We start from the raw sequence: 20,093 nt of genomic DNA on the forward strand, positions 1-20,093 counted from the left end.
TTTAGAATATCGATCGAGCAACGCGTTGTCGCTGAACCGACCGCGTTAATAATGCACGATCTTATAGTCGATAATGCATATCGAACCGGTTACAGTATTTTTCCCTCCTCCGTTCGTGACACCCGCTTCCCGACGTTTTTCGCGATCTCTCGCTAATTTTCCGATGGCATCGATTGTTTATCGTAGATTTTTCAGGACGAGCCGTCTCGACGGCGCATCCGTTCGGTCAGAAACGCGAGCGAACTCGTCGCTGTCTCGCGTCCACGCCTTCGATCAGTGTCGCGGTTGATCAAGTGTTCGGACGATTTCGAAATCGCGACAAAGGGCGCGTGAAATTCAATTGATCGATAACGTCGACATCCGATAAGTTATACTGTTTTGTCGTTTTGTATTCACCGCGAAACATTCGTACCGGATTTCAAGTTTCACCCGCGTCCCGCTCGTCATCGATTCGCTAATCAAAGCGACAATTTGTAACGCTTCGAAACGGTATCGGCTAATTTGTCAACGTGAAAGGTAATAACGCTTCCTGTTGTATTATGCATCGCGTACGATCGTCCGTCGACGGACTGCTAGCACACTGCCGTTCGAAAAGAGGACATTTCGCGTGTGCCATTTCGTGAAATTTTTGTTCCTCTATTATTTTACTCGATCAAATTCTGTCCATCCAAGGCGACACCGTGTTCGGCAATCTGTTAATCGTTGTTGAAAGACAGAAATTCGTAGCTGAAAATTTCGTCGCGACGAAAAGGGAACACCGTCTTCGAGGGACGCGTGAAAGCGCTCACTTTCCGCAAAGGCGAGCTCGAAGCGGCTTTTGTGCGATTCACAGGGTTGGTTACCAGTGTACCCGTAACACGTCAATGACATTACCAGGCCAAACACGACATTTCACTCTTGTGACGCGCCGATAGCGTTGCACAGTTTGCCGGGATTCGTTTAATACGATTCAAACGAAAGTTAGCAAAGTCGGTCCGGTAACCGGTGTCGTCTGTACGAACTGACACAAAGTCGTGAATCGCTCTACTTCGATCCGAAAGTATAACTTTCAGCCGGGAGCTTAACGCACGGAAACGAGAAACGACGAGGACGAATCGGGGAGAAAGTACACGCGATTACGTCGCGAACTCTCGCGAGTACGAAGTCGTAGGAACGGAATGAGGCGAGCTGGTAATGGGAACAATTTTCAGCAGGTTTTGTTCACGTTCGATCGACACGAAGAATCGCTTTCTAGCGGGTCGTTTAAGCGCGACGAAGCGAGGCGGCGGGTCGCGTCGAGGAAAGAAGTTGGCCGCAGCCTACTAAAAATTCAAAACGCGAGCGAATTTCCCCGGGAATAAATTTCCAAGTTTCCCCCTGGGCGAGAACAGCCGAGCAAATACGCCGCGGCGGGCTTATCCAACCCCGGCCCCTGCACGAACGAGAAAGTTTGACGCATTGCCGGCGAATAAACCGAAACGATTGTTACGCAACGTTTGCGCGAAAGAAAGGGAAGAGGGAGGAAAGAAGTTTGTAAGGAACCTGGGTCTGCGTTCGGTGCATTCTACAAGGTGTCCCGTGCAACTGGAGCAACTTATATTATTAAAATAGTTAGATAGGACTAAATCGAATAGAATCGAGTTGTATACCATGTACTAACATTGAAAAATCGCGAGAGAACGGCACGTATCGTTACATCTTGAACGCGTTCTTTCCTTTCAGCTGGTGTTGTTCGTCGCGTGCTGGCATCGACGATAGACTATGAATAATAGTCAATCCAATACAACGGCGTAAGTAACTGATATTAAAGTATCGCGCTTGGTGAACGAGGTTCACGCGATACCCTTCCATGTAATCCTACTCTGAAGTATATTTTTCAAAAAAATAACGATATTCGGTGAAAGTTTCGAGTTGAAACAACGTGACGCTCAGCCAACGATAACCCTGTCGTCAGAAGCTGATGGAAAAGAATACCTGCCGTCGCCTCGAGGAAGAATCTCGCAGCTGCGGAGACAAAGCATGTCGTTAACTGCCGTCATGAACCATCGAAGAGGTCTTCTCGGGTAATATAACAGCTCTCGTTTCCTAATTTTCCCTGCATCGAACGCGAAATACGCGCGATTTACCATGTTTCTCGGGTTAATAACGTAGCCGAGTTAAAATTCGAAATGTCTCGCGTGTGGTCAACGCGAAACGTTGCAGCGCAAAAACCGTATAATTTCACAATCATTGAATTCAGTTTTCGACGTGAAAATATTTTCGACGCGACGCTCCAACGATTTTGTTTCAATTCATATCGACGGGAGTATCGGCGCGAGAGTTATACGCTGGACACGGTTAAATGCTCCCGATATGCATCCTAAACGCGCAAATGAAATCGTACCATAGATGTTTTAATCAGTCCTCGAAATCGAGGCAGATATTAAACACAGAATGATCAAACACGCTCGTTCTCGTCGATAGAGCATTGATTTCAGGTATTGGCAGCAACATGTCGCTGCCCTCTTGCATCCCCCAAGACCCCGAATTCATGGCCGGACAAATGGGCGTGGCGAAAACAGTGATGCTAAATAATCAAAGTCATTCAGAGAAGAACGATCGCGAGGCTCAAAAACATCGATCTAATTATCTGCAATTAACACCCGTCAATGCAGTTTGCGTTCCTATGCACGCTTTGGATGCTGCGAAAAGTGAGTGCATCTTCGTCGCGAAAGTGAATATCGAGTCGCAATAAAGAAAGACGTACGTTTGATCCGTAGCTAAACAACAGATGATCGATCAACAACTGAAGCCATTGGAGAGGAGAAAATGCCATCGGGAAATGGTGTCGATCATGAGCACCCTTTACGCGAAATTACTGATAGTAATTGGAATCGCTGTGCCTGTCACGGCCAGCGTCACTGAAAGAGTTCCGGCTTTTTTGAATCAGGTCTGTAACGAAAGACGTTCGTTAATATTCACTTACAAATGTGTATACAGTTTTTCACGAGGTTGTTCAAAGTGTAAAATCATGTTTCTCTGTGCAGGGATTTTACTTGTATCTCTATTTGATCAGTGTCACTTACGTGATCACGATGTACGTCATGATGCTGAGGGATAAAACCTTGAAGAATCTGCTGCAGAAGAACGAGAGAGAACAACAGACTTATGCGTTCGATGAGAAGGGTGATCGGGTGAACGTGAGTCAGGTAAAACAATATTTATTTTACGTAACAGAGTTATAAAAGCTTTATCTTTGTCAAGATTCTCGTGTACGCGAAAGCATCAAAGACCTTGCCCGACTTGTGCAACCGGCTCGTCGAATCAGAAGCCAATTACTTGTCGCGAAATAATTTAAACAAAACATTTTCCATCGACCGTGCTGATTCGAGGTTTTTTAATTAGCACGGTGAATTCAGCTACGCGACACGTACAATGCAATCTTTGTCCCTCAGATGCAACAGTACGGCAGCTTTTGTCTGAGACTCGGCGCTGTGGGATTTGGCGCCGGCTCGCTGGTATTTACAGGATTGCAAATTGGGGCGGAAATAGCTTCCGGCCCGTTCAGGGCGATTACACCGGGCGCCAGGCTGCTGTTGGTCACGGCCCAGATGCACTTCATATTTCTCAACAGTGAAAGTCTCAATCTATCCAAGCACAACGCTCTCGCGAAATTAGGCCTGATGCATATGATCGCGACCAATCTCTGCGAATGGTTACAGGTAACTCGTAAAAGCTTTCATCGCAAAAAGAAACACCAACGCTGAAAGTAAATAAATTTCAGAATATAAATTAGCTTCTCAGCGATGAAAATAATAAATTAAAGAAAAACAGGGTATCGAATACCATCGCGGCAATTTCAACGATCTTTATAATTCAAACGCGGTGTCGATTAACCGCGACCAGCATTTATCAAAGTCAAACGGGATATTTAATATCCATATCCGTTGAAACGTATCCCGTTCGACAGAGACTCGTATCCTGTTTCCCGGGAAAATCGAAGTAGCCGCTTATCGGCGAGACCGTTCCAGGTCGACGCGAAGCTTTTGATCCGTCGATGCAGGAACGCGACGAACATTTAACGACAATTCCAGCTTTTACTGCCGCGTTCAAGGATTCTGCGTGTGTCGTCTTGAATCTTTCACACTCGCTCTCAGGCATTCCGTTTGTTTTCCAAGGCGCTCGTCGAGGAGACGCAACACGAGATCGACCAGTTGGGCCATACCCACGACGACGAGAGCGGGATTCTAGCGTCTCTTCTGAGAGACGCTAGCCCCTTCCTTTTTCCTTGTACAATTGAATTCAGTTTAATTTGCGCCGTGATACTCTTCGAGATGTGGAAGAGGGTGGACGAGACGATCGATTCAAAGAACGAGAGCCCAACGAGATCTTCGTATCATCTTAGCATCGATTGCAGCAGCTCTCACAGGTCCGAAATTTGATTAAATCGATAGAATCGTCGTTAATTTGTTAATGCGACCTTGGGTTTTATGTCCGAAACTTTCACAGAGGTCTCTTCGGTGGAATCCTCGTCGTCGCAGCGACGATACTTAGCCTGATCATGTTCTTCGTGTTGAAAGAGGCTAAGAACCAAATAGCGATCGTCCAGGTGACTGCGTTGGACGCGACTATACTGATGTTAGGTAAAAGATATCGCAGTTTCGCGTTATGCGCTTGAAAATTACTGAAACAACTATTGAAATCCTAGGAATGATGGCTTCGGTCGCTGGAACATTGAAGTTGCAGGCGTTGCACCAGAAAATTATTAAACCATCGGATTTGGATACGACTTTATTAGCTGCGGCTCAGGCTGGAGTCTATCTGCATTGTCTATTCGGAGTTGTTGGTGATGTTCTAACGATGGGTCCAACTTGGGTGCTGTCGCTAATCACGGACCTGTTAGCCCTGATACAGAGCACCAGCCAAACTTTGCTCATTAAAGTAAGAAAAAAAATAACTCATCTGTTTTAAAGCGAAACGTGATATCGAATGTTTATTAATTACACGAATGCCCAGATCGCCTGGGGAAGACGTTGCTCCAGAAACGACAAACCGGGAAAGGAATTAATCACCTTCCTGATAGTTGTCAATATCGCCCTGTGGACGGTGAATACGTTGGAGAAATCTCGTGCAGGCGTTCGCCCGGACCACCTGAGATTCTTTGGTGTCTGGGCTTGGACGATCATTACCCACGTCTCCATGCCGCTGGCTATATTCTATCGATTTCACTCGGCCATCTGTTTATTCGAAATATGGAAAACGTGTTACAAGTGTCGATCAAACAGCACCGTCCAGACCCCCTACTGATCCGTCCAGACTAAATTTCGTTCTTGTAAATTGTATAATAATTGAACGATACGAATAAACACACTTTGCCTGATCTGTATCGTGAAACATAAAAAAAGTCAAAGGCTAGAACGAAGCAAAGGGAAATTGCGTTACCCTTCGACCTTTCTTTCAATTACCAATCTATTTTAACAGCGAAGGAAAAAGAATGTGAAAGAACAGGAAAAAGCAAGCGATCCTTGGCAAATAACAATGTTAACGTTGTCGTGTAAGGCGAACTTGGTCACAGTGTCTGCTAGCTAGCCGCAACATGGAAACTTCTAAGCTGGCGGCGGAGACAAAGGGTAAAAGGGACGCTTCAAAGCGTCGTGGTGGACGGCGACGCGATGCCATGCCGTGCCGTGCCGTGGCCGTCGTCGAATCGATAAAGGTGCGTACTTTTATCGATGTACAGGGAAAAGATAGAAGAGGGGTAACGACGATGGCGGGCGTCGACAGTTTGATACGGTTTACGGTAAACACATTTCGGTTGCAATCACATCACCGGGCAAGCAAGCCTCGCTGCAACGAGAAGTAGGTGATGCTTCGATGGTGGAGAAAGCGAGCAAGCTAGCAGAGCGGTCGGTGAAGAGCTCTTAGCCAACCCTTTGTTGCTCCTGCCACCGCTATTGCTCCCCTCACTCACTCCGCTGCCACCCTAAACGGAGTGGAGGCTGTACTCTTGACCAAAGGCCTCTGATTTACTTAGCCTATCGAGTGCTCTCGGACTCGTCCACCAAGAATACCGTGCACGCGACCCGATCGTACACGTTGTGTTCCGAAATTTCCAACTTAATGCTCCACTTACTGTCCGTTCACCTACCACGTAGAGATCTCGAAGTTTCATTGCGAGACATCGTGTAAATAAGTTTCCCTACACGAGGAAAATTGGCACGCCATGAAACCGACTGTTTTCCTTTTTATCTTCTATTTCTCTTCGATGGTATCTGATAATGATCGAAAAAAACACGCAGAAAGTACGAGATAATCTTTTGGAAGGGTTTAAAAAAAAAGGCACACATGAATCATTGACAAAACAAATGAAAAATGGAACGTGTTAGCAGCGTATCACAACGTTTTGTTTTTTTAACGGATTTAACGAGGATTTACCGTTCTTACTCTCTGGCTAGGCGAACTACCACTACCACTGCAATCTACAATACACGCCTGGAAGAGATTTCTCGATGTCGAAGAGGAGAAGAAATCTTAGATTTTCTTATGTTGACTGGATATCTCCGAGACGGTAACACGAGTCCAGGGTAGTTTCCAAGAATTTATTCGAAACGATCGCTACGTGTTCTCGTTCAATGAAATTCACATACCCGTCGAACACGTACGTTGCATTCCATGATACCTAAGCGGATTCATTATCAAACTTTGAAGCTGCTGCATAATTGATAGCTCTAATGACTGAACAATGAACAACGAGTCATCTATTGACGATAATAGTTATTATCAGCTTGAATCAACGACGCAATGAAGATATTGATTATTATCGATGATGAAATTATTTATAGCGACGGTGCCTTGAAAGCGAAATAATAATCGAGGACGTTGAACACGCGTTTTCTCGTTGACAAAAAAAGGACAAGACGGTTATACTTGTACTTATGGCCGGCCACAGGAAAATCTCGCAATTTATCGGGTTTACCTACACACCGAGCTTCGGTAGCCGTGTATGATTCTAAAGTCCGCGATGGGTAAGGGAAGTAGTAGAAAAGGAGGAAAACGCGACGCGACGGCGACGGGACGAGGAAACGTTGATATATCCGCCAAACACAAGGAGCTAGAACGTCTGGGCGGATTTATCGGTGCTGGCGGATAATGGATGGTCTTCCCTGCATGGAAACTTTTTTAAATAATATAACGTGCAACTAGCGGAAGCGCCTCGATTCCACAGCGATTCGAAATACGCTTATACCAGCTGGAAGGAAAGCTTCTCCCTCTCTTTGCCCTTCCTGTAAATACAACGGGAAAATAATCGTCCATCGAAAAAAGCGGTAATAGTCGGTTTCTTCTCGTCGATCACGAGGACGACGAGGATGAAAACGTATCGATACGTGAAATCGTGTAGCGTTCGAAACAAAATTATCTCGTCGAGAACGTAGCGTAAAGGAGCCATGCGAAGGGTCAACGGCGGTTCTCTTTCCCGACCCAATTACACGGGGCTTTAATGAATTTTCGATATGCTGGCTCCGTTATACCTCGGCGTGTATCGATAAAAAAAAATCCAGCGCATACAAGTAAATTATTCGATAGTAACAAGGGGTCGAAAGAAATGACAGGAAGCATTGACAGAGCAACCAGCAGACAAAAACGAGCAGTGCAGATAGGCGATTGGACGATCCGCGGGAATGTATTTAATTCGATTGGACTCTCCCGCCATCTGGACGAAACAAGGAGGGAAAGAGAGGTCGAATGGGCAACTCTTGTTGCAAGGGTGAGGGAACCTCTGTTTCCGCCGGAAATGAGACCTTCGCGACTCGTACCACCGTCCTCTACCCCTTTTGCTTCCTCCTAAATGCCCTCCCGAGCCTCCTTAACGTCCACCCTCTTCTAGTAGCTACCCTAACCGAACCCTCCATCGCCCTCTATCTCGAGGACTCGAATGCAAATCGTACTTATATTTTCATCTCGTACGGCCAGGTAAATATTTCAAACGATCCCGGGTACGTGCGTGTATCGCGCGAAACTCGTTTTCTGAAAATCATTGAAATCCACCTGTCAGGTTATATATTCTCATCCCCTCGGTTCACTACTCGCTACCGACCATCCAAGGCTCGTTCTGCACTCGACCACCTCTTTTCAAATATTTAAATTATAAATATTTACCGATACTGCGAAACTGCAGTTCGAAATGTACGCACGATTGAAAATAGCAGAAGAATTTCGAGAGCGATATTATCATCATCGCTCGTTTATTGCGATTTATTGAAACAGAAATCGTGTGCCGAGAAATTAATATTTAAACGAAATCTATTTCTATGATATCGTGTTTTCTCTCATCAGAAGAGAGGGGAAGTTTAATAATAAAAAATAGAAAAAAAATGTAGGGGTAGAGAAATGTAGAAGAGGAAAAATCAAAAAGGTGGAAGGGCTTACTAATGCCTCCCTCGCAGCTCTAGTGAATGTCGCTTGGTCTCCGAGGATGTAATTTTCGCTGTATGCCCGGATTAGAAGCCAGCTCGTCGGGCTCCACGTTATACCGCTTGATAAGTATTGCCTCATGCCTCTTGAATACACTAGAACTGGAAAAGGGATTTGAGATGATCTCAAAGCGATCGATTGGCCTCGACGTGACGTCACGGGTCACGGCGATAGGCGGCTGTGTTGTGTCTCGTTAAGAATCCACGTACCATAATAGCGCGGATTAATGATAAGAGCGTAAGGGTAGGACAGCCGTGTAGCTTGCTGGAACGTAGAAGCTATTATTACAATACCTGCAGTTGCTTCTTCAACGAGATTGATATTGCTTTGCACCTTGAAATAAAAAATCTTTAACAGCTTTCACGAAGACATAAATCCTGAGGAACCAGTTTTATCCTAATCCTTTAGTTTTATAAATGTTGAAACATTACTCAACATCGCATTACGTACTACAGTGAAACCCGATATCTATTTAAAATATAAAATTGCTGATGGAAAGAGTGGATTACGTGAGTTCGCCGTTCTTCGAGACGGGAAGGACAAAACTTTTGCTAGATGGTATTTCTTAAAATCAGGTAAGCGGATCATTGGAGGATTCGGTAAAAAAAAAATCTCGCGGAAAAATGTACCGATGTAAAATACTGGCTGTAATATCTAATTTCAAATAATGTTGCAAAATGATCATGCTGAAAATAGGTTTACAATTTTTATTATTAAACCAAGGTAAGCGAAAAAGTAACATTCGATCAGAAAGATCTGAAAGAAAATGGTAAAATTGGATGAAGAAACTGATACATATTTTATAATCTTTGTTTATTTGAGCCCTTAAGACTAAAAGTTACATTGTCATATAATGCATAACCGACAGAATAAGAAACTTTCAGTAAGTCAGGTTTAGTACCTGTTCTTCCAACTCAATACATGTAGCAACATAAACGTGATAATGCTCGGGCAATAATATCCTTAACACTTTGTGTTCTGAAGCCGATTTTTTTATTCTTCATCCCCGAATGGCTGCTACAACACTTACAAATATGACACTGATGTGTTTGTATCCATGTAAGAACAAATTGTGTTTTTTTTTTGTCTTTTATTCACACATAGTTAAACTTGCGTCGGCTTTGGCATTCTGGATGGTTCTGATATCTGCGGCAGCTGGACGCATTCCGCTAATGACCGTATCTAAAACAAACAAATTAAATTTTACTTAGAAAATATTGTACATAAAGAAGAACTTGAATCAACTATATGAAAATGTTTTGTGCTTTTTCTACCAACACACAAACAATTTTCAAAAGCTCTAAGAAGCCAGTAGTGTATTGTTGTATGATGTAGATTGTACTCACTTCTGGAACTCCCACTCTCGATTGTCTAGTGGACAAACTTGTCGAGTCTTCAACCAACGCGAGATGCAATGGAAATGGAATGCATGCTATGCGAAAACAAATGTCAAAAATTTTAAATAAAAAAGTTAAAATATATCAGTTATGCAATCGATACTAAATGTGTATGTAACATAAACCATAAGAAGAAGATGCATACATTGCATACACCCCAAGCTACTGTACATTCCTCACTGGTGGCTGATGCTTGATTTGCTTGACATTCAATACATAAGTCCATTATATGATTACGACAGATTGCGCAATTATCTACTACAATATCTGTAAAATAATAAATTCCATAATTAATGAATAATCCTGTAAATATAATACTACAATAACTTTAGTGAATTTGGTGGAAATACATTATTGCAATAAGACTTGTAATACATACCCCATGCCCAAAGAGCCACAGCATTCCACTGAAACGATACAAAATGCAAATTACTGATTACAGCGTAAATATAAACCATGTGAGTACAGTAAAAATGACAATGCAAAAAATGAGGTTAGAGTTTGAAAATCAAAGTATTAAAATTGGAAGAACTTGTATATATTCGACGAAACACTTCTCTTAGCTCTTCATTTCACCTTTTTTACTTCAAAACGTTTTTTCTCTCCTTTACTACTACTCGAAGTTGGTAAATCGTTTTCTTCATCATCAATTTCCATTGCCGACGCCATATTTAAATTTTGATGTTTAAAGCCAACTGACACCTCGTGTGAGAGACTCGAAGTACAACGAATAGCTGGCATATAAAGTACATATTTTTCTAATTATTAATTATTTTGAGTATGTTATGCATTGTTATAGTACAACAAAGGTGCTGTTGTAATTGTGTGTTGGAAAAATGCTTGTAAATCAAAGTGTAAATTGTATGAAAAATTTACTATTATGTTAGTGTATCAGTACTAGGTTATGTTATTAGAACTCTTGTTCGACTTAATATGACAGTTACTTCAATCATTTAAAAGTTGGAGCAGATTACCTTAATTTTCTGTGTATATAGTTTTCAATTATTGTTCGGTATTCTCTTGAACGTTATAAAATATATTACACAATGAGACGAAAGGCAGGCGTTGGTGCAATTCAAAAACAAAAGCTGGAGAAAGAAAAATATAAAGATAAGGGGACAGAGATTCAAGAGAACCAGTTTGAGCAAATGACAAAACACATGGAAACTTTTCGCGTTAATTTAGAAGAGTTTGCAACAAAGCACAAAAATGAAATTAAAAAGAATGCACGTTTTCGACGGCAATTCACTGAAATGTGTGCCTCAATTGGTGTGGACCCTTTAGCCTCAGGAAAAGGGTTTTGGTCTGTCCTTGGTATAGGAGACTTTTATTATGAGCTAGCTGTACAAATTGTAGAAGTATGCATGGCAACAAATTATAAAAATGGTGGATTGATCTCATTAGATGAACTTAGAACAAGATTAATACAAGCAAGAGGTCGTAGAAAAGAACATCAAGAAATAACAAATGAAGACTTATTGGCTGCAGCAAAAAAACTAAAAATTTTTGGAAATGGATTTTCCATTGTTCCAATTGGAAGAGGCAAACACCTGGTACAATCTGTTCCTGGTGAACTAAGTATGGAACATACTGCTGTGTTACAGCAAGCTAGTTTATCTGGAAATGCACATATTTCAAAGTCGATACTTTTCAAAGAGTTAAAGTGGGAACCAGATCGTGCACAAAAAGCCTTGGACCATATGGTAAAAGAAGGATTAGCATGGTTAGATGAACAAGGAGAAAATGAAACATTGTATTGGTTTCCTAGTTTGTTCACAGCTTGTATTGTATCCACAGAGTAAGCACTTAATTTTATTATAGATAGATAGGTATTTAAAAAACAAAAAGTATACATGTGGTATGAAATGTATTTCTAATGTGAATAAATTTATATATGTTATAATATTTACATTAAGAAACATACACTGTAAGGTTTTTGTAAATAAAAGAAAATATTGTCACCTAATTTCATTTGCTTCATTAAATCTGAAAAGAATATTTAACAGTCATTATATTAGTTACTATATACATATAGTAAATACATACCTTTGTATGCTATGTATTGCATCTTGTGCTAATTGTTGCTTGCAAGTTAATAATTCAGTTTGTAATTCAGTATTTTCTTTTTGTAATGCATTTATTTTGCTTCTTAGTTCCTTAGTCCTTCCTTGAAATTTAACTGTTAGAGATTTTGCCTCGTCTCTCCATCTAAAGTAGAGTAGTGTAAATTATTTTAATTGTTCATATATATACCTACATGTATAAAATTTTCGTACCTTTTACTTAATTTCTGATGAACTTGAACATGATACACTAATTCTTTTGTCTTTCTATCAAACTTTTCCTGCAACTTATTCATATGATCTGATAATACTGATTGACAACAGTTACATTTATTTTCCACCCTGAAATAGAATCGTATACAATACCACTTGAAGTATTAGAAAATTTAATGTACTTACATTATATCGAATGTGCGTTTATTTTTTACATCATAAACGTTCACTTCATCGGCCACATCATCTCGTAACTTATTGTCCTTCATACAACTCGCCTTGTGATGATTAATTTCTAATTCTCGAATTTTATTTTCGAGAGAATGTCTTTCATTATCTCTTTTTTGTATCTCATAATCAAAATCATACTTCAATGATTTTAATTGTAACACAAGATCTTCTTTGTCACCTAGCGTTTTAGCTAACTGACTCTCCAAGTCTGAATATTGTTTCATTATGTCTTTATTTTCGCGATCAGCTCTTTTCACCTGATCTTCTATAGTATTAGTTTGTTGTTGCTCTAATTTTTGTAATTTATCATTCGAAGTCGCTAGTTTATTTTCAAGAGAAGTGATATTTTCTTTCAATTGTTTCATTTCTATGTCATATTTGTTTTTACATATTGTTTCATCGTATACTTGCAACTGAAGTTCCAAACGTTTAGTTTTTTGCTCATAATCTAATATCTTTGCATTCACGTCTCTTTGAACTTTAATTAATTCTTCTTCAGTAAATTTTAAATCTCTTTGAACTTTTTCTACTACCATTGTTTTCTCCTTCAACTCTGCTTTAAGTTCTTTAATTTCTGTTAAATAACGTTTCGTATGTAATTCAATCTCATCTTTGGTCTTCATATTTAATTCTTGTATTTTTGTATCATATTCACTTGCTATTATATTTAATCGATGTTCTAATCGGGCTTTTTCTTCCAAAATAAGCGATTCGCGGTGAACTACCATATCTTTCTCCCTCACTGCAGATTCTATCAGTTCAATAGCTTCTCCCATTTTAGTCTTTGTTTCTTTATCTTTTTCCATTATATTTTCCGCGTATCTCTTAATTTCATGTAACTTTCTCTCCAGTTCCATTTTTACTTGCACCATTTTGTTAGCCTCTGTTTTAGCATAAGCCAATTCCTGTTTTAATGTCTCTATTGCCACCTGATTATTCCTGTCTTTTAAAACATAAAAATAATGTCTCCATTTGTTGCAGAAAATTATAACCATGTAATACTGACCTTTATCTTGAGCATCCTTTTGTAAACTGTTCAATTTTTCCAAAAGTTCTTGTTTCTCTTTAGTTAAATGCTCAAGTTTTTCTTTACTGGTGTGATACAGTGTTTGATGTTTCATAAAATTCTGTTTAGTCTGTGAAAGTTTCTCCTGCAACATTTTAATAGCTTCTGAATAACTTTCCTTCATAACATTTGCTTGTTCCTGATAAAATTTTGTTCCTTTTCCATCTGCACGAAATTTTTTTAATTCTTCTTCTAAAACACTTATGGTATTTAATGAAATATGCCATAATTGCAATGCTGAATTCTTTTCTGTTTCTAAAAGTTCAATACGCTCTTGTAAATTTGCTATTTCTAGCTTATGTAAATCTTGATCACTACATTCTTCTAAATGAATATTATTAATAGATTCTCTAATATCATCAGTCTGTTGGCTCTCATTTCTTAAAATTTCTAATTCAGTTCGTATATTATTTTGTTCTACCTGAAAACAACAAAATCAACAATACAGGTACAATAAATCATGAGCATGATGCAAACCTTGCATAGATGCAAATCCTGTTTGAGGCCTTCCACGATTCCATGGTATTCTTCAAGTATTATATCTCGTTCATCAACTCTAATGAAAACAAATTATTCAAATATGTTTATCGAAAATAGGAAAAACAGCAATGTAGCAGAATGTATAACCACAAAACTAACCCCTCTTTTTGATTATCCCCTTGCTCTGCGTCGAGCATTTTAACGCTAAATAATTTATTTTGCAATACTGCGTTGAGCTAAGAAACATTATGAAAATACATTATACGTTTAATTTATATTTACAACGTTTTATGCTGTGTTTCAAGCAGTACATTAGTAACATTACTTATTCCTGACACGTAAATAAACACGGTGATACTAGCGTTGAAAAAATTTGAGGGAACGGTTATCGATCACAAGTTTAAGTTTACTCCATCTGTAACAATGTGATTCAACCTTCAGACATTTATTGAATACTGTTTTATCTATCGTAGGAAAATTACCTTTTGCTGGTAAAGTAATCAGTTTTTTTCTTGAAAATTGCAGAATCTCTTCTTTCCTGTATTAGCCGTAAATAAGTAAGTATACTTACTTACCTTACTTATATATCCTTTACTATCAGATGATACTAGCAGTATATTTTCGAAACATTAGAGTTTATAATTTTCTTTCAACCTACACATTTATTACAAAATTAAGATTTTACAAGCCGGTGAATGTTTTTTCACTTATTTTAATGATTTCTAGTGAGCATAGGACTAAAATTTATGACCATAGGAATAAAATTTTATTTTATATAAAAGTAATAATTAACATTTTTCAATGCTTACAAATCCCGAGCAAAAAAACAATGTTTTAAACGTACCGAACTGCATAAGGTTACTTTGAAAGCAGTTTAGAGTAGATTGAAGTTTAATCTACAATGTCACCAAAGAAAAAACCGAAAAAATATCGTTATGTATTTCGGTTTTGGTACTCTAATGTTTTTGCTTTTCATCTATTTCGGTACTAATCCCTGCTATAAATCACAATTTATTTCAGAAACTATACCTCCAAATTTCAAAAACTTCAAACTAAATTAAATGGGAGAGGGTTTACAAAAAACGCAGTGAAACAATTTTTGTCAAGTTTCGTCAATTTTGTTACGAAACAATGTTTATTAAAACTCGTCCACATCTTGCAACGAGTATATGTAAGACTTTATGTACATAGAGATATCTATATAAAATTCATAATATCAACTTCTATAAAATGGATCATATCTTCAATGTAAAGAATTCGTAAAAGCTTATCCTCTCTGCGATACAAATGATCATCACGATGCTTCTGCCTCTGTTGGAATGATTTCTTCTTCTTCGTCAACTTCTGCTGCAGTTGAAAACGCTTGCACCTTCTCCAAGGCGTATCGAAGACCTTTCATTAATTGCTTTTCAGTGGAAGTTTTCGAACAAGTTCTATTTAACGTGACGACTTTATTTCTGATGTCGTTTAATCTAAATGATAATTTCTGTAACTCATCTTCCATTCTTAATGTTTCTTGCGTTTCTACGTTTAACAAGGCTTTGTTGCTCAACAATCTTTCTTTCAGCTTGAAATTAGACTCAATTATACTAAAGAGTTGTGACTCTAAATCACACAATTTATCTCTTCGGGAATTATTTTTGTCTGGTGGTACCTCAGTATCCATTGTTTTTGTCTGAACTATTCTTCCTTCGAATCGAACCGTTTTCAATCGACGATTTTGCGAAGAACGTCTGTTCCTTTTATCCTGAAAATTAAATTTTTACTAACATTAATTACAATGTATAATCATGTTTCATAATTAAGTTTCATTAAAAGAAAAAAAAATATTTACCGATCGATTTATTGAATATTTTTCGTTCCCCTTCATGGAATGACAAGTTTGATTTGAAAACATTTTGTTTCTTGGATATTCCCAGTAAAATTTCTTCTTCAACGTCGTACTTTCTATAGATTCTCGTTTTCTTTTTAACATCCTGAATATCATTTGAAGACTGTTGATAGGTATCTGATTTTCAGTGAGATCCATCTTTGTGATCGAAGTATTTGATTGCAAAAACCTGATGATAATTTCTCCGCCATGTTTCGTAATACCACAATGTTTCAAATTTAAAGATTTTAACCAGAAATCGGTTCTCAAAGCGTGCACTAATTGCCGGATGCCGTTATCACCGAATTTTGGATTTTTGTTTAAGATCAGCATACGTAAACCTTGGAACTGAAAAATAAAGAAACTATTAATAAAATTCAGGAGAATAATGTGAAATGAATAGTTCAGAAACAAGTCTCACCTTATTGCAAGAGTTTTCCTCGCAAGATCGTAGAGAGGACTTTTCCCACACATTTTGTAATAAATCAGCTTTCTTCCTCTTCAAGAACAAAGACAAAAATGTCGCGCTTCTGTTCGTCAATCTACAGGAAGACAGATTTAAAGAGCAGAGGTTTGGGACGTTCCTTAAACATCCTAGCAGCAAATTGCAACCTGAATCAAAAAATAAGAAAAAATTAAGCATACCAATAAAATAGCACACTAAAATTATTTCTAACATATAAGTAAGACAAATTTTAAAGGAATGATATGTTAACCAGTTATCAAACTAACAATAATAAATATTGTTATTGAACAAGATTACAATGAAGAAAGAAAGTCAAAGTCTTCTTATTTCGTTAAAATATTTGAGAAAATGAAATATTTACCATAGTCACCGATGCGACATTTTGTTAGCGATAGATTCCTCAGCTTCTCGTTGTTCTTCAGACCACAGCACAGGATATTCAAATACTTGGGCGTCAAGGGGATACCATCCAGGGTGATGGAGGTGATGGTTGAAGAATCTCGGGCGTAAACGGCGATGGAATCCACCAGACACCGCAATAGGAAGTTCGTGAACAGGACTGGACGTACTCGATCCTTTCTTCCGCATCGCCTGGACGTGCGATCATAATTCTATTTTGGGATCTAATCATCTCTTTTTTAAATTTTCATATCGTCCTTTGTCTCCATCTATGGCTCTCCTTCCTTTGGAACTCTCTTTTCATTCCTTTTCCGCTCTCTCTTTCTCTCTCTCACCGTTGTCTTTCTGTTTCCTTCTGCATTCAACCCTTTACATCTCGTCTCGTCGGTCCAGGCGATGCGACCTGCAAGCTTAAACTCACCGAGAGTAGTATCCGAAAGGCACAACATTCTTTTTGTGTTATAAATTTTGGTTAATTAAGCGTTGAAGGTGATCATTAATTGAACCTTTGTGTAGCAGTTTTGCTTAAAGTGGACAGAAATTAGGAATAGAGTGTCGAAAGTGGGGTCTAAAGGCTAATAATTTAAGTTTGTACAGATTTATGGATTTTGATTGAACCATTAAAATATTTGTACAAGTTTGTAAATTTTTAGTAATATTAAAACTATAACTACAAATTCTAGACACCAAACATTGAAAGAGAGATCTAAAGATTGTAATAATTATTTTTACATATTTATTGATTATGAATGAGATGTCAAAAAGGCGAAAGAAAGATCTAAAGATTTAATTTTGTAGAAATTTGTAAACTTTGATTGAAAATGAAATTGAAATTACAAACTTTATGTAAAGAAGATTGAGTAAAGGGTTTGAGGGCTATAATAAATTTTATATAAATTAACATTGATTGAAATACTGAAAAGAGTGAAGGTCTAATAATTTTATAGAAATCTGTAAATTTTAATTAAAGTTGGAAGTGAAATTGAAAATTTTAGATATAAAATATTGCGTAAGAGGTCTAAAGGGTCCAGTAATTTAACATTAGAAAAATCACAAGTTCTAGAAATGAAATACAGAAGAATTAAGTTGCAATATTCAAGCCTGAATAGATATCATTTGCATAGAAATTTTCGTGCAAGAGATAACATCCAAAAAGACAAGATAAAAACAATTAAGGAGACAGTCTAATTATGCTACACAAAAGGTTTGTGAAATCAGAACCAAGCAAAAAGGTCTACAAAGTTTAAGCTTGATGAAGCAACAAATCAAACACTCTCGCCCTAATTAAAATTCTGATGAATTATCTAAATTCATGTACCTTATCCAGTCACTCGGATCTTTATATTATTCGACAAGCCTCATGATAAGAATAAATTATTTCACTTGGCGTCAGTTTCGTAACAGTCATCGTTTGCCAGTTTATGCAAAATTAAAATTACGTAATCACGTTCATTCAAAAGTCTTGGCTCTATTACCAGAATTTCTCGAGCTTCTCTTCCGTATTAATTTTCTCTTGTACCTTTTTTCGCTTGTTTCGACTATAGATATAAATTTTTGACAAGCTTCGATTCTCAGCAATGGCACAAAGTATCGGGGACCAATCTTTGAGGGCCACACGATCGACAGAAAATCGCAAACATTCCTCTGGCAAATAGGCCTGTACAGCAGCTATTGGTTTCACGCATTTCTCGTTACAGAGAACCTTGTTTGGAATATGAACATTACGGTAGGCAAGTCACTTTTAAGGAAATATTTATTCTTTAAAATTGTAATTATTATTAACAATTTCTAAAGAATGAAATGGAAGATCAGTGGAATGGGGATCTAATTTACAATTTTGGATAATCAACATTTACTAGTTCCACTTTTCCACCTCCTTATACATCAAAACTTTATTATCCTATATGTCAATTATTATTTTTTTAATAATATTCTTTTTTTTAAACCCATCATTACAAGTAAATAAATGTTTTATTTGTGTTCCTTTATATTTTTAATAATGATTCTTAAGTAACAAAAAATTGCTAATAATACTGACAGTGGTAATTAAAATGATGTACTTTGTTAGCGAACCTTGTATAACCAAGCAAAATGTCCACGATTCGTTCTTCTCACCTCTCTGCTATTTTGCATAATGGTAAATTTGATATACTATCTTGATCAATCTCTTGATTTATCATCGTACAATTTTACTGTACGTTGGACATTAATTAAACGATTCAAATGTTCGTAATAGTGATGGTGTTTGAAAAGTAACTTCTCTGTAAAGGTTCATCAAAAATACATACATATCGTTTTCAAAAATATTGAACATTTGACTGTTAAATTTGTCACTTCATATGCAACTTCATATCACTGAAAAAGGAATTACTATTCCTGGAACATGAAAAGATTCTTAAAGGGGTAGGTTACGAGCTTAATTTTATGCTAATTAGTATTAAATATTTACACAAAGTGCAAAGTAGATTTCTATTTTATACATATGGTTATTTAAAATTGGATTAAATTGAACTTACTGTCTTATATGTTATTTTATTATTGTTTCTTAAATTCCGAAACGAATGGTCTTTATATACATTTATTCTATGAGTCAATAATAATTTTTGCATTTTTAGTTTTAATCTGACCATCCAGATGTGCCGTCTTTGTTTTTAGTTTATTTAGTGTTTATACTGAATATTTCTACTTTTATGACCGCATTAACTGCATCCAATACTAACATATACCTCTTAAAATTTAATTATTATTCAAAGGATATCCTGTGAAGTCAAAGTGTGATCATACGTGCACCTATTTAAGCATAAGTTTTATTGTAGTAACAGTGATAAGTAAATGGAACTTACTTTTCAGAATGGGGGAAAATGTACCAATTTACTAACACCAATTTTTTCTTTATAATTTCTTGGTAATAATGTGCTATTGTAATGACTGTGTTTTTAAAAAATTTTGTTGTTTAAATAATTTAGGATAAAGGATACATTACTGTAACTTCTTTTTTAATTTCAACAACACTCTCCAAAATGCACACATCAATATTTCTCTTTCGAACGAGAAAGATACAAATTGACACATATTTACATTTCAACAACAGAATCATTAAAATACACACAATTTTAACCATTTTTTTTTCCTTTCGTACTATTAGATACTATTACATATTATCCAAATGCATGCAATTTTAATCCTTTCCTTTCGAAATATCAAAATATAGAATGACTTACGGATTTAGACTTCCTTTCTAATTTCAGCCACAGAATCACCAAAATCTACAAAACTTCAATTTTTTTCCTTCGAACTAGTAAAATACAAAATATGACTTACATATTCAGACCTCCTTTTTAACCTCAGCAACCATGCCTCCAAAATCTACAAAACTTTGATCTTTCCCTTTCAACTAAACAAGATGTAAGGTGACTTACGTATTTGGACTTCCTGTTTAATTTCAGCGACAGTGTCTCCAAAATCCACACAACTTTTA

The 20,093-nt window shown here is 37.5% G+C and overlaps 5 protein-coding genes across 6 annotated transcripts; 2 read left to right on the forward strand and 3 right to left on the reverse strand.

Moving 5' to 3' along the window:
* Nucleotides 1-202: 202 nt before the first annotated feature.
* LOC114871944 (proton channel OtopLc-like) lies at nt 203-5,338 on the forward strand. The gene is made up of 11 exons (XM_029178559.2): nt 203-516; nt 1,702-1,769; nt 1,884-2,042; nt 2,443-2,669; nt 2,739-2,908; nt 3,006-3,167; nt 3,414-3,680; nt 4,137-4,387; nt 4,468-4,601; nt 4,667-4,899; nt 4,975-5,338. The coding sequence occupies exons 2-11, from the start codon at nt 1,741-1,743 to the stop codon at nt 5,263-5,265; spliced, it is 1,923 nt and encodes a 640-aa protein (XP_029034392.1). The 5' UTR covers nt 203-516; nt 1,702-1,740; the 3' UTR covers nt 5,266-5,338.
* A 3,888-nt stretch (nt 5,339-9,226) lies between these two features.
* Nucleotides 9,227-10,568, reverse strand: LOC114871947 (RING-box protein 1A). The gene is made up of 5 exons (XM_029178564.2): nt 10,404-10,568; nt 10,207-10,234; nt 9,973-10,094; nt 9,777-9,862; nt 9,227-9,612 (listed from the first exon to the last, which is right to left on the reverse strand). Exons 1-5 carry the CDS (start codon nt 10,566-10,568, stop codon nt 9,600-9,602), a joined length of 414 nt encoding a protein of 137 aa, XP_029034397.1. The 3' UTR covers nt 9,227-9,599.
* Nucleotides 10,569-10,868: 300 nt separating this feature from the next.
* On the forward strand, nt 10,869-11,793 carry LOC114871946 (vacuolar-sorting protein SNF8). The gene has a single exon (XM_029178562.2). The coding sequence runs from the start codon at nt 10,874-10,876 to the stop codon at nt 11,627-11,629; it is 756 nt and encodes a 251-aa protein (XP_029034395.2). The 5' UTR covers nt 10,869-10,873; the 3' UTR covers nt 11,630-11,793.
* On the reverse strand, nt 11,678-14,252 carry LOC114871945 (putative leucine-rich repeat-containing protein DDB_G0290503). 2 transcript variants are annotated; one of them, XM_029178561.2, is made up of 7 exons: nt 14,040-14,252; nt 13,878-13,956; nt 13,341-13,485; nt 12,290-13,277; nt 12,104-12,232; nt 11,874-12,035; nt 11,678-11,813 (listed from the first exon to the last, which is right to left on the reverse strand). In XM_029178561.2, the coding sequence occupies exons 1-7, from the start codon at nt 14,075-14,077 to the stop codon at nt 11,786-11,788; spliced, it is 1,569 nt and encodes a 522-aa protein (XP_029034394.1). In that variant the 5' UTR covers nt 14,078-14,252; the 3' UTR covers nt 11,678-11,785. The 2 variants fall into 2 exon arrangements, with proteins under 2 accessions (XP_029034394.1, XP_029034393.1); XM_029178560.2 differs by having other exon boundaries at nt 13,341-13,821.
* Nucleotides 14,253-14,976: 724 nt separating this feature from the next.
* Nucleotides 14,977-17,064, reverse strand: LOC114871952 (protein Cep78 homolog). Its single transcript, XM_029178592.2, has 5 exons — nt 16,951-17,064; nt 16,578-16,827; nt 16,172-16,362; nt 15,715-16,098; nt 14,977-15,627 (listed from the first exon to the last, which is right to left on the reverse strand). The coding sequence occupies exons 1-5, from the start codon at nt 17,062-17,064 to the stop codon at nt 15,175-15,177; spliced, it is 1,392 nt and encodes a 463-aa protein (XP_029034425.2). The 3' UTR covers nt 14,977-15,174.
* Nucleotides 17,065-20,093: the final 3,029 nt, after the last annotated feature.

The sequence above is a fragment of the Osmia bicornis genome, chromosome 1, assembly GCF_907164935.1.
Source record: "Osmia bicornis bicornis chromosome 1, iOsmBic2.1, whole genome shotgun sequence".
In the NCBI taxonomy this organism is placed as follows: Eukaryota; Metazoa; Arthropoda; class Insecta; order Hymenoptera; family Megachilidae; genus Osmia; species Osmia bicornis.

Bases quoted from the DNA above. Each gene is read 5' to 3' on its own strand.
- LOC114871945 (XM_029178560.2), bottom strand. From the start codon at position 14,077: ATGCTCGACGCAGAGCAAGGGGATAATCAAAAAGAGGG. The intron at 13,957-14,039 runs GTTAGTTTTGTG...TGTTTTCATTAG, and splicing joins GGGGATAATCAAAAAGAGGG to AGTTGATGAACGAGATATAA. The intron at 12,036-12,103 runs GTACGAAAATTT...ACTCTACTTTAG, and splicing joins CATCAGAAATTAAGTAAAAG to ATGGAGAGACGAGGCAAAAT.
- LOC114871947 (XM_029178564.2), bottom strand. From the start codon at position 10,568: ATGCCAGCTATTCGTTGTACTTCGAGTCTCTCACACGAGGTGTCAGTT. The intron at 10,235-10,403 runs GTGAAATGAAGA...GTATCGTTTCAG, and splicing joins AACGTTTTGAAGTAAAAAAG to TGGAATGCTGTGGCTCTTTG. The intron at 10,095-10,206 runs GTATGTATTACA...ATTATTTTACAG, and splicing joins TGTGGCTCTTTGGGCATGGG to ATATTGTAGTAGATAATTGC.
- LOC114871952 (XM_029178592.2), bottom strand. From the start codon at position 17,064: ATGTTGTGCCTTTCGGATACTACTCTCGGTGAGTTTAAGCTTGCAGGT. The intron at 16,828-16,950 runs GTGAGAGAGAGA...ATCCCAAAATAG, and splicing joins AAGGAAACAGAAAGACAACG to AATTATGATCGCACGTCCAG. The intron at 16,363-16,577 runs GTAAATATTTCA...TTTTTGATTCAG, and splicing joins ATGTCGCATCGGTGACTATG to GTTGCAATTTGCTGCTAGGA.
- LOC114871946 (XM_029178562.2), top strand. From the start codon at position 10,874: ATGAGACGAAAGGCAGGCGTTGGTGCAATTCAAAAACAAAAGCTGGAG.
- LOC114871944 (XM_029178559.2), top strand. From the start codon at position 1,741: ATGAATAATAGTCAATCCAATACAACGGC. The intron at 2,043-2,442 runs GTAATATAACAG...TCTCGTCGATAG, and splicing joins CATCGAAGAGGTCTTCTCGG to AGCATTGATTTCAGGTATTG. The intron at 4,900-4,974 runs GTAAGAAAAAAA...ACGAATGCCCAG, and splicing joins GCCAAACTTTGCTCATTAAA to ATCGCCTGGGGAAGACGTTG.